Here is a 12,853-nt window from a genome sequence, read left to right as displayed (position 1 = left end):
CTTCAGAACACAAATGAAGATTTTTTTTTTTGTATTCTCTCATCATATTTGTTAATCCATTGAAAATTCACATGGGCAAAATTTTCACAGTTCAAAAAGAAAAGAGAAATTTCATAAAACAAAAAATATAAGAACTTGAGACACATTTTGTACAGTATGTGCTACAGAATGCATTAAAATCTGTTTAAATGTGAATAATAGCCTAATTTATGTCTATTCCGCATGTAAAGTGATCGTGTCTCTTCAGAAGACTTGAATTAAAAATACTTTGTGAACTTTTTAAAGCTTGAAAATATTGATTGTACAGATTGATTAACATACTTTCAACGGATGGGCAAAAATAATGAGAGAGTATTACTATGTTTTCATTTGTGTAAGGATGATTAATAAAAGTCTTAAGGGTTTGGAACAACATGAGGGTGAATAAATGATGACAGGTTTTGGGTGAACAATTTTTTTAAAGTTTTATTATAAACTACAAATATTTCAGCTTTTATTTTTATACAAAAAAAATTTAATGAAAGTAGCCATCTGTAAGGGTCATTGTAGTAATATAATACTTGAGTTTATTAAGCACATATTTCATGGTCTGCTGTATGTTTAGGTACAGGAGACACTGACAGACAGGCAGTTGATCGAGTCATCTCCAGTTCTGCAGAAACTCACAAATTTTGAGGATGCCATCGGAGTGCTGTTCACTCACGTACGTCTCCTCGCACGGGCCTTCACTCTGCGAACGGTGGGCTTCAACCACCTCACCCTGTAAGTGCTCTAGAGCCTCTTGACTTTGTAAAAAATGTTTTTTTTTTGTTGTTTTTTTTTTATATATATAGAACAGTTTATTGAACCTTTAGAAAAAATATTTTAAAAATGTAAAAAAAAAAAAAAATCCAAACCATTTACATATGTGTCTTTTGAGTTTTATATTTGATACGTCAGGCTGTTTCGGCTCATATAATATGACATAAGTGAACATGGAGATCATGCTTGAGAGGAAAAGAAAGATGAGCCTTAGCACTTTTAACCTTTATGAAGTTATTCTTAAGTTTAGGAATAAGAGAAAAAGTATGTAATTCTTGAGACTACAGTTTTACTTTGAGCTTTATACATATGGCCCCTGAAGAGTTTAGAAATCTGGATCCAGCAGATTGTCATGGCCCAGATAGCTTATGCAGCACATAATGCATCAAATTAAACAGTCATTCACTTGTTTGCTGGCGGGTCCGACGTAATCGCCACGTTTTAAAAACAGTGTCAGCAATCTTAGCATTAGTTAACTATCGACTGGAGCTTCATGCAGCCACTGTATCTGTCTGCAGAGGCCACAACCAGAGGATGGAGTTCCTGGGAGATTCTATCATGCAGCTGGTGGCAACAGAATATCTGTTCATCCACTTCCCAGACCATCATGAAGGACATTTGACAGTGAGTATATCCCTCATCTGTTCTCCATTTTATTGTCTTTTCTTTAACTTACTATGATGCATAGTGTGACCACTACAGTAAACTCCCTTGTTACCCCTGCTCTGTAGTACAAAAAATCTAGCCATTTCAGTCTCTGTGCCTCTCTCTTCTGGTGGGTCAGCCCGTATAAAACCCAGAAGTATCAAGTTAATACGTTTTTGTTTTTTTAGCTACTGCGCAGCTCCTTGGTGAATAACCGGACTCAAGCGAAGGTTGCAGAGGAATTGGGCATGCAGGAATATGCGATCACTAACGACAAGACCAAACGTCCTGTTGCCTTGCGGACCAAGACTTTAGCCGATCTGCTGGAGTGTAAGTGTGACATGACACTGCAGATTATTGCAATGGACTTTTGATTTGATTGCGAGAACAGGGAACATACCTTAGCAGAATGCTGACGGCTGAAGTATATTTTGGGCTTTATTGTCTGAATTGCTACAAAATGTTCTGTCTCTTTTTCTCCCTAGCATTCATTGCAGCTCTTTACATAGATAAAGACCTGGAGTTTGTGCACACATTTATGAATGTTTGCTTTTTCCCACGACTCAAGGTATGGCAAACGTTTTTTTTTTGTTTGTTTTTTTTTGAAACCCACGTTTATATTCCAGCACTTCTATCATTATAAGCAAGGATTATGAAATGGCCCAGTGTCAGTGGAAACTAGTGAAAAATAGCATTCATTGAAAAGAATAAGGTGACATTTAAAAAGGTCATCACGGTCTTGAATTCTGACAGGGCTGTTTTTAGTCTTCTGTGTGTGTACATTTGCATAAGATATCATTTAGGTATTTCAGCATCTTGTGCATTGTATGCTAATTATTTAAAATAATATGGTAATATATAGAGGTGCTCCGATCACGATCGGCCGATCGTTATGCGCGTCTCGTCAGTAAAGCCGGTTATCTAATCAGCGGTTAATTCCATCAGGTGTGTGATTTCACATAGAGCAGCTGTTACTACACAGAGCCGTTGTTAATAGAGAAGATGCGCAAATCCACTTCATTTTCAGCGTTTTTTGGTGCATCTTCTCAGTTAACAACGGCTCTGTGTAGTAACAGCTGCTCTATGTGAAATCACGCACGGGGAAGTCGTGGCCTAATGGTTAGAGGGTTGGACTCCCAATCGAAGGGTTGTGAGTTCTAGTCTCGGGCCGGACGGAATTGTGGGTGGGGGTAGTGCATGTACAGTTCTCTCTCCACCTTCAATACCATGACTTAGGTGCCCTTGAGCAAGGCATCGAACCCCCAACTGCTCCCCGGGCGCCGCAGCATAAATGGCTGCCCACTGCTCCGGGTGTGTGCTCACAGTGTGTGTGTGTGTTCACTGCTCTGTGTGTGTGCATTTCGGATGGGTTAAATGCAGAGCACAAATTCTGAGTATGGGTCACCATACTTGGCTGAATGTCACTTCACTTCACCTGATGGAATTAACGGATGATTAGAGAACCGGCTTTACTGACGAGACGCGCATAACGATCGGCCGATCGTGATCGGAGCACCCCTAGTAATATAGCAGCCAGCTCTTGTCAAAAAGGAAAAGCTCTTTTTTTTCTCTCTCTATGAAAACTCTCAGTATTCATCAAACTGAGAATAGACTGATTTAGACACCATCAACATGATAAAAGTGCATAAATGATATAAAATCACTCTTGATACAGCACTGCTGGTAAAAAAAAAAAAACTAGAACAGGATTCCCAGTGAATCTGTCGCCACTTATTGTGTAAGCATTAAAGTTTGTAAGCATTGGGATTGATCTTAAGAAAATCATCATGTAAAAGTTATGTTTTCCATATCTGGTTTTAGCCTATACATCCACTGACATGGAAGAAACCAAAACTGATATGTTTTTACTAAAACAAAATCTTGTTAGTGGTTTGTTTTTGTATATTAAAAAAAGGAACTTTTTAATGTACTGCTGTTTGATTAATTCAATTATTGTTTCAGGAGTTTATCTTGAACCAGGACTGGAATGATCCAAAATCACAACTGCAGCAATGTTGTCTAACCCTGCGGACGGAGGGCAAAGAGCCAGACATTCCTCTATACAAGTAAGAACCTTCTGTCCATTAATGTCCTTAGATTTCCTCCTTCAGTTATCAGTTTAAATATATTTTTATGGACGTTTCATATTTTAACGTATGTAAAAAAAAATTGAACTTAAATAATAGTGAAATTTTTCAGTTGTACTCTTTAATAAAATGGTTATTTTTCTTAAATACTTAATTTCTGTCATCAAACTTTTAAGTAGGATTAGGCTTAAAGTAATGTTTTTGTTTTTTTTCTCAAATATTTTGGTGGGTCGTGAAATAGATTACACTTTTCTAGGTGGGTCGTGGAATGGAAAAGTTTGGGAACCCCTGATTAAGATTATCATGCCAGAGGAAGCGCCTCACGTGATCTCACGCAACAAATCGTCACTTTTTTTTTTTTTAGCATGGTAGTTTGTATTGCATTCAAAACTGAGGCGATTTCACTCCAGCGCTTCTCTTTCTCCTTACAGTTGTGATGTGTTTTCAACATATACAGACAGTTGTGTCACTGCAAAGTGTTTGTTAGTTTCCTCTATCTCCACTATCTAACGAAGCCGTACAACAGCATTGGCTGTGAAAGTACTGACGTAATCATATAGTCATCATCATCCCGATTTAAGTCCTAAATGTCAAACATGTTCGATAATAATCAGGGCTGCCCCGATTTGTGTGCAAGCAGATCGGGAGGTGCGAGATTCGATCGGTGAACACCTCACATTACCAGATAATCCTCGCCGAACATCGTGACTGATCGAGGTGCTTGACAAGATGTTTGCTCCGATTCTCGGGAGGAGGAAATCTGGTCTAAATCGGGCTAAAAATCCTGTAGCGTGAGCCAGGCTTAAAGAAGATAGTTCCGTAGCAAAGCTACAGCAGAACAGTCACAAATCTCAGAGCAGCACACAAGAGTCTTTCATTACTGAATGATTAAGCATTTTTGAACGAGTCAGTGAGCCATTCATAGTGACAGTCACTTTCTTCATTGATTGAATGAATCAGCCATTTGAACAAATTGGATGAATCAATGATTCACTTAAGACCGTGACTTGCCACCACCACCTGGTGGTTTTAAAACATCACTTCATTTTTCCAGCATTTCATATTTGTATGTCAAAAAGTAAAAAATTTATCTAATAACATTATTTATGCATTTGCAATTTTGATTAAATTAATTTAACTAACCTCTTATCTTCATGCATCTAAATGGCACTTTCGATGCAGTTTCTGTATTTCCACTGCAGTTTTTTTTAATACTGATTTTATTTCAATAGTAACAACCAAATAGTATTGTCTTATTCCAACTTAATGTATTGATAAAATTTAAGAATTTGACGTAAATGTACATTTAATCGGGTTACGAAAATATTGTCCTTCATAAATTTAAACAAAAAAGTTTAACAGCTATCAGTTTAAGGCAAATATCACAAATATTCTGAATAAAGTAATACATGATAAAACACTGAGACTATTGCTTCAGAATATATTACACTTGCGTCTACAAACAAACAAAAAAATCTCCCCGACAAGTAACTTTTTTTTTTACTTAGTCCAGTGAATGAATGATTTACTTCGAAGGACAAGCTCATGTCAAAACTTAATGTTGAGCCCTGATATCTATATGTATGTTTTGGAAACGCACATGACTATCTGTATAAGGTCTAACATGCATATCAGAGCAAAAGCCAAGCCATAAGGTCAAAGGAACATCCTTTGCCTGCATAGCTCAGAGACAGGATCATGAATTTAAGTGATCTGTTCATTTCTGATTGCTCATGGTTTGCTGTATTTTATAATAGGTGCAAAGTGTCATGGTAATAGGAAGGTAGATGTTTTGCTTTAACATTAATGTCTGTCATGACAGCTCTCTGAGAGTTTAGTATGGTAATATTCATGGCAATGTTAATGTGTTTGGTCTTGGCGGAATAGATCTGCTATGCTGCTGCTGCTGTTGTAGAGCAAGTACCAAAACTTGCTACTGCCAAAACATTGTAAGACGTGCTGCTGTGAGCATGTAAGAAATACTGCTGCTGCCCATAGACCATATGAAATAACCTCTATATATAATATACATGAAATGACTCCACAGCAGATCTATACAGGTTTAGCTGGGTAAGGTGGAGGGATTCTGAAGTGCGTTGCAACTGCTGCAACAAGCACTAGCTAAGTATTTGAATGTTGAGCAGCAAACTCGTTGGCTGCTGATATGAAAATAAACCTGTCAACTGCTCAATATGAATAATGATGTCATTAAATCAGGATGAGTCAGAACTTATAGGCCAGCACCATCTAGATTTTTGTGACAGAACTTTGGATGTATGCTGTCTTGTCTATGGTTACTTGCTTTTACTGATGCAAGGCCACTGGTCTGAGTAATGAGTAATGTGGCCATAGATCCACTTAATTGCTCTGTTTTTGTTTTCATTCATCTCAACTGTGATGCTCTTCATCTTGTTTTACAGAACACTTCAGACAGTTGGACCCTCTCATGCCAGGACCTACACAGTGGCAGTGTATTTTAAAGGTGAACGGATTGGCTGTGGAAAAGGACCAAGGTACTAATACACCCAGATATTTACCCTCATTGTCACATCGCTGCATATCTGCTTTTATAAATGTCTGTCAAAAAGAGCTTCTGTATATCACACTCTCAGAACTTGCTATCCAGGTCTAGCTGTATGCCAGCTAAAAGCTCTCTTGAACATTAATCTATATTTCTGTCCTGACATTTTTATCATTTGTTTGTTTCCTATTTCTGATGTGTTGCTCTGTGAAGCAGGTACCACCTTCTATTCAGTGAGAGTTTACATATTGAGTTTTGATTTTGTTTATATGTTTATAGTAATGGAACAAAGGGAATTAAATCTAAATTGTTTATTACAGTTGTTATTGGCATGGATGACGCACAGAGGCATATGTTCAGTATCATATGCAATGTTGCTTCCCTGAAATGTTTTGTTTTATTTTCTTTTTTGGGAGACCTGTAATAATATGAAGTATTTGGAAATTTTGTCTGAAATTTAAGTTAATCAGTATAAGCTAATTGTTGTTTGAACTATTGTATAAAGGCAATATCACACCAGCAAATCGTGAAATCATCCTAAATATGGAAAACCTGTATACAAACCTTTTAAGATGATCATTAAACCCAAATATATTTGTAGGATGTTTACCTGTTTTTCAGTTAATTATATTAATATTAATAACATTTAAGAGTGTTTTGTTTACATGTTAAGCTTATGTGTTTAGCTATGTTAATACATAGAAAAAAGATTTTGGCCATCCATTAATTTTTATTTTCAACATGGCCATTGAGAGAGATGTTGATCAAGAGCCGTGCTGCAGGTTCATTGTGTAGTTGTGTCATATGTACTTCATTTAATCATTTCATTAGAATTATAAAGATGCATTGTTTGAGTTGCTTAAAATGTTAAAATGTTAATTTCATCCTGACAGTATTCAGCAAGCTGAGATGGGTGCAGCCATGGATGCGCTGGATAAATGTGAGTGACTTTGTTGCCTTTTTCACAAATGGAAATGGTTGTAGAATATTTTCACACGTAATGGGAATAAAGTGTGTGTCACAGTGGAGTTTTTTCATTTGTTTTATTAGCTAGTATAATGCTAAAGGTTATGAAAGTCTTGGTTTTCTGTTTTACATGTTCTTTGCCTCTTGTCTTTTGCAGATAACTTTCCTCAGATGGCTCATCAGAAACGCTTCATTGAAAGAAAGTACCGACAAGAACTGAAGGAGATGAGAAGAGAGCAGGAGCGACAGGAGAGAGATAGTGATGAAGGGTAGAAAAGCAGAAAGTGAAGGGAAAATAGCAGGATGCTACATTGAGTGAGTCGTACAACAGTAAGCTTAAGGAAAGCAAGAATCTTTTGTTCTGTTTTGTATTTAAATGTGTATAAACGTTTGTTAATCCAATTCACATTGCTGGTATGTTTTAAAAGAGTAAAGCTTTGTGTGAAATAAATCAAACCATCAAAATGTTTTTGTGCATCATTTGGTCAAACCACAGAGTACATCATTTTGTCAAACAGTCTTTTGTACAGTGAGTGACATTATCTAACAACATTTGATTGTGAAAAATGGCTGTTATATACAAGGCATATGTGCCACAATTAATTTAATTGACATTTAAATGGAAATTTTTATAACTGACTAGTTGACTTGTCTAACAAAACCCCCAGACAAGGCAAAAACATTATTTATAAATGGACCATTTAATCACTTTACAATGTTATGTGCTTGCCTTGCATTGATCATTGTTCATTAATTCAACTTATTTCAATTACTTTTAAGTGCAATGCAAGTGCATTTTCAACCGTGACAACAGTAGCCTGTTTTACTGTAATATCAGTTTACATTTCCATTATATTAGAAAATTATATTAGAAAAATAAAAAATAAAAAAAAACACTTTCAACTTGGTCAGAGAATGTAAATATTTGTAATAAAATAAACAAAAAAAAAGTATACTACCAGTGTTTAAAAACTTATGTTTTTACATTTTGTATTAATTTTTAGAAGTAGTTACCATACAAAGTCATCTTCTGAGTACATCTTAACCAAGCAAGGGGGGAAAATATTATAGACATGAGTCTCTTAAATATTAGATTTATTTATTATTATTATTTTTTTTAAGCACTATAGAAATAAAGGTGACTTGTGTCACCTGTGATCTGTGGAGAAATGTTGGATTTTGTAACCAACATACAAATAGTTTATTTCTAATAATGTGGCACGTGTGTTTTAAACCAGTTTATCTGTCTGTGTGTTTTCTACCTCAGCCACAGACACATCATGTTAATAACATGCTGCTTTGGGTGCAGGTGCATGTCACAAGTGAAACATGCACAGGCCAGAGTGGATGTGCAATGGAGCTCTTTATTTTATTATTATTATTATTATTATTATTATTTTGTTAGAATCAGGTAGGTGTTCCTCTAATAATCAGCTTCAGGTCAATCAGAGACTGTAATCTATCATGAAATCTCTGAATAAGTCAGTTCTTACTGAGGTGGTTCACTGTTTGGAAGACTTTTCTTCTCTAAGATATTGTTGTTCGTGTTTGTTTCCTGAACAGTGGAAACAGTGCTGCAGATGAATTATAAATACAGTTGCAGTAGTTTGCAAATCAATGCAGCAAAAAATTATGCTGCATAGAAACCTTGATGAGTTTACAGTAGGTATCTGCTATTTTTAGCAGTGCCCTATTTCTAATGGTTGCGTTATTCTAGTTGCTTTCTGTGATTAGACAAAACCCTGATAAAAAAAAAAAAAAATTACCCAGACTAAATTTTCCACCACAAGAAACAGCTATAGACTTTTCTTTTTCCAGTGGATGGAGTATGTGACTTTTTACTAGCAGACTGAAATATCTTAAAATAGAAATTATTTTTCAATTTGACAGCCATGGCATTTCAGAATCCATAAAACACCCTAATTATTTTATAGCTAATCCTGTTTTCAAACCATTCCCATCAGTCTGAAACTTAAACTAAATAATATAGCTTAAATAACTTCTAGTTAGATAAAATAAATGCACACATATTCATTCCTCTTTTGTGCCTTTTGAGAATTGCATGCTTGTAAACTATTAAAAAATATATATTTATGTTAGTAGAGAGTCCAAGATTGTTGACTTGCAGTAAAACCACTTTATATTTGAAGAGCTACATGACAACTGTATCACCTAATCGTCTGCATGGGCCATTGGTGTCTGGACACTTGATGAAGTGGCTATATTTATTATTATTTTAATTGTACTTTTCCTAGTGAAACATTGTCCATTCTTTGAATGTAAGGACTGCAAAATAGTTTGTTGAAATATAAACCGCAGTGTGAGCGCTCTTCACACAGCACGAGTCGCTGCCAAAATGGTGTGCCACGCGACATGACTGGTGTGGTGCTGCTTAGAAGTGTCAGATATGGGTAATAATTTCACATTAGAAGCAACCACTGATGTTTTGCTCATTTTAAAATGCACAATAGGTTATTCTGTGTGCCTGCAACATGTTTGTATCCCCATCCACAATGCCTTCAGGGCATGCATGCTGTGACGCTTCCTCATAGAAGATGGCTAGCACAGGGGTCATTTTTCAAAATACTGCTTTGGTAATGACAATGACTGCATAATTGATGAAGTCGAGCTGGTGCAAGATGACCATTTGTGGTTAAAAAGTATATCTTCTTTTTTTTAAAGAAAATGACAGATCGTTTCTCTTTGAATCCGCATTGAAACTGATATTTAGACCTTTAGCTCGTTGGCCACCACTGAAGGCCATATGGAGAAAAATCCTGGAATGTTTTCCACAAAAACCCAAATTCTTTGCAAATAAAGAAAGACATTAATCATTATGACAACTAACAAGGGTAACAACGGGAAGTAACAAGCCAGGCAAAGGGAGCAAGGACTAAACACAGGGCAAGAACATGGAAACAATGGGAACAGAAAATACATTTATTCATTTAAGTCCTTGAACACAAAGTTGAACAAGAGATCATGATCATGATCATGATATGGCAGAGGACCTGGATTAAGGAGCAGTGGTGGGCCTGGACCACGGAGCAGTGTCAGACTGTGGAACTGGACCTGGAGAATGAGGCAGAGCTGGTGAAGCAGGAAGCAAAGGCGGAGCTGGCAGAGCAGGAAGACCGGGCGGAGCATATGACCACTTCAGTGGAGCTGATGCTGTAGGGAACCACCACGATAAATCAGTCGGGACTAGAACAGAGAGGTTAGCAACAGCCTTTGTGGTCCTAACAGGACAGCTAGACAGTTCAGAGGCAGCATTGTTGGCCTTGACAGGGCAAGCATTGAGTTCAGTAAGTAAGTAAAGTTTATTTATAGAGCGCTTTTCACAGATACAATCACAAAGTGCTTTACAAGGTACAACCACATTAATATTCAAATAAAATTAAAACAAATAAAAAGTAAACTTAAGCCCAATCAACTAAAAGCTTGTTTAAATAACAATGTCTTGAGTTGCCTTTTAAAGGACTCAACAGAATCAGCCACACGGAGGAATGAAGGCAAGGCGTTCCACAGTCTGGGAGCTACAGCCTCAAAGGACAGATCTCCCCAGGTTTTATAACGAGTCTTTGGGACAATTAAAAGACTTTGGCCATAGCAAATCAGTGATGTATTGTGGGGCCTGACCATTTAAAGCTCTAAACGTTAAAACTAATATTTTAAAATTAATGCGAAATTTGATAGGTAGCCAGTGTAGGGAGGACAAAATAGGGTTGATGTGAGCCAGTCTGCCAGATCCTGTTAGAAGCCTTGCAGCAGCATTTTGTACCATTTGGAGACTATTTAGAGCAGATTTTTTAAAGAAAAGTAAAAAGAGAGTTACAATAATTTAAACGTGAAGAAATAAGAGCATGAATAACCATCTCAAGATCAGGGTCCGTTAAAATCATCCTCAATTTAGCAATATTTCTTAAGTGATAAAAACAATTTCTGACCAGAAGTCTCAAATGCTAGAATTATTATGTTGGACGTACATTACTGTTCAAAATTAATTTCTGTTCACCAAGCCTGCACTGATTTTATCCAAAATACAGTAAAAAATTTCAGCATCGTTACTCCAGTCTTCAGTGTCACATGATCCTTCAGAAATCATTCTAATATATTATTATCAGTGTTAAAAGCAGTGAATACAATTTGAGTTTTCAGGAATCTGTGATTAATAGAAAGTTCAAAAGAAAAACAGGTCTATTTGAAGTTACTGATTGCTCCTTTACCATTGCTTTCTGAGACATTATGAAATAATTATTCCTGTGCCATTGCTGAATCTGAATATCATTTACAGTACAGAAAGTTGTACAACTTTAAATTGTACTTAAAAAAAATGACATATAGAGGAGAAACTGACTGCAGCCGATAAGGCATGCATCTTCATGAAAATACATAAAAATACCAAAAATAGTTTGCAGGTGTTAAAGTGTCAAAGATAGCATTTCCGAAACTCCCTCTTTGGGCCATCAGAGGGCTCCATCACCGGAGTTTTGATAATTCTCTCTGCACTACATTTCCCACGAGCCAGTTCCACGCTCAGGCTCTCTTCTAAGTCTTGTTTTGCCTTGGTGAACATTTCTGAGTGTTTCTTGTATCTCTGGACTATTTTTTGTTATTACCCTGCCTGTCTTCATTACCGATCCTTTGCTGCCTGCCCCTTGGACTGTTGACTTCGTATTGGATTATTGGAACATCCCTGTTACGGTGGCAACAGCACCCAACTCCAGCATAAGTCCCCCTTTAGCATTTCCAGAAAAATATGACGGAGATCCAGCTCAGTGCAAGGGGTTTTTACTTCAGTGTACCATTTTTGTCAATCAACAAACAGCCCTTTACGCCACTGAGGATTTCCTTTGTCTATTCATTACTCAGGGGTCAGGCGTTTGAGTGGATGATGGCAGTGTGGAGTAGTGATGCTCACCATTCCCATCATTTGAAGCTTCCAACAATTTCATCAGTCTTTGATCATTCAAGGGATGGAAGGAGTGTGGGATTGATTCAGATTGATAATCTCCTCCGATCACCCCGCCCTCCGCCACGAATGTAGATGGATGACCTCTGGGCAGTGGGAAAATAACTCCCATCACCACATCACTCAACATGAAGATCAAGAAATGATCCAATTCTACATCATCTCAATGTCTCATGCACCCATCATCCTCGGACTGCCCTGGCTGTGCAAACACGACCTCACTATCTTTTGGCATGATGCTCAGATAATCCATTGGAATCAGGTCTGTTTTCCCCACTGTATTTCTGCTATCACCCCACTGCCTCTATGAACAGTTTCCATTTGGGAGACAGACATTCCCAGGCTGCCTCCTTTCTACCAGGATCTATGTGAGGCTTTTAGCAAGACCAAGGCCTCAGAATTACCCCCGCATAGACCTTCTGACTGTGCCATTGACCGTCGCTCCTAAGGGCCGTATATACCCTCTGTCACAACCCGAATGCAAGGCCATGGATGAGTATATCAAAGAAGAACTGGCTAAGGGCTTCATTCAGCCCTCTACCTACCCAGCTTCAGTGGGCTTCTACTTCATGAAGAAGAAGGATGGAGGTCTCCGCTCCAGCATTGATGATTAGGTCACAACGAGATAACTGTAAAATTCCGATACTCCCAGCCTCTAGTTCCCTCTGCATTAGAACAATTGCATTAGATTTCCAGTCTGGATTTAGACCATGTGCGTGCCTCTGTGTTAACGTGCTAGAGTTTTGCATTCATTGTTCAGGTATGGGCCAGGCCTTGGGGCTGTTTATGGCTCCTCTTTATTTTTATATTTTAGACATCCATCATTTATAAAAAAAAAAAAAAAATGCTCTAAAAAAAAAA

General features: G+C 37.2%; 1 protein-coding gene across 3 annotated transcripts in view; it reads left to right on the top strand.

Annotated features, from left to right (window-relative positions):
- The window catches only part of drosha (drosha ribonuclease III), a 41,191-nt gene extending 33,706 nt beyond the window's left edge, over positions 1 to 7,485 (top strand). For all 3 annotated transcript variants that reach the window (XM_052610784.1, XM_052610785.1, XM_052610783.1), the window contains exons 26-33: positions 605 to 762; positions 1,320 to 1,425; positions 1,635 to 1,776; positions 1,932 to 2,014; positions 3,409 to 3,512; positions 5,954 to 6,046; positions 6,948 to 6,994; positions 7,178 to 7,485. In XM_052610784.1, the coding sequence (XP_052466744.1) occupies positions 605 to 762; positions 1,320 to 1,425; positions 1,635 to 1,776; positions 1,932 to 2,014; positions 3,409 to 3,512; positions 5,954 to 6,046; positions 6,948 to 6,994; positions 7,178 to 7,293 (849 nt within the window). In that variant the 3' untranslated portion in view covers positions 7,294 to 7,485. The remainder of the gene's footprint in view (positions 1 to 604; positions 763 to 1,319; positions 1,426 to 1,634; positions 1,777 to 1,931; positions 2,015 to 3,408; positions 3,513 to 5,953; positions 6,047 to 6,947; positions 6,995 to 7,177) is intronic.
- The last annotated feature ends 5,368 nt before the right edge of the window (positions 7,486 to 12,853 follow it).

Source organism: Carassius gibelio, chromosome A12, assembly GCF_023724105.1.
Source record: "Carassius gibelio isolate Cgi1373 ecotype wild population from Czech Republic chromosome A12, carGib1.2-hapl.c, whole genome shotgun sequence".
Taxonomy (NCBI): Eukaryota; Metazoa; Chordata; class Actinopteri; order Cypriniformes; family Cyprinidae; genus Carassius; species Carassius gibelio.
This window is presented reverse-complemented; position numbering and strand designations above follow the sequence as displayed.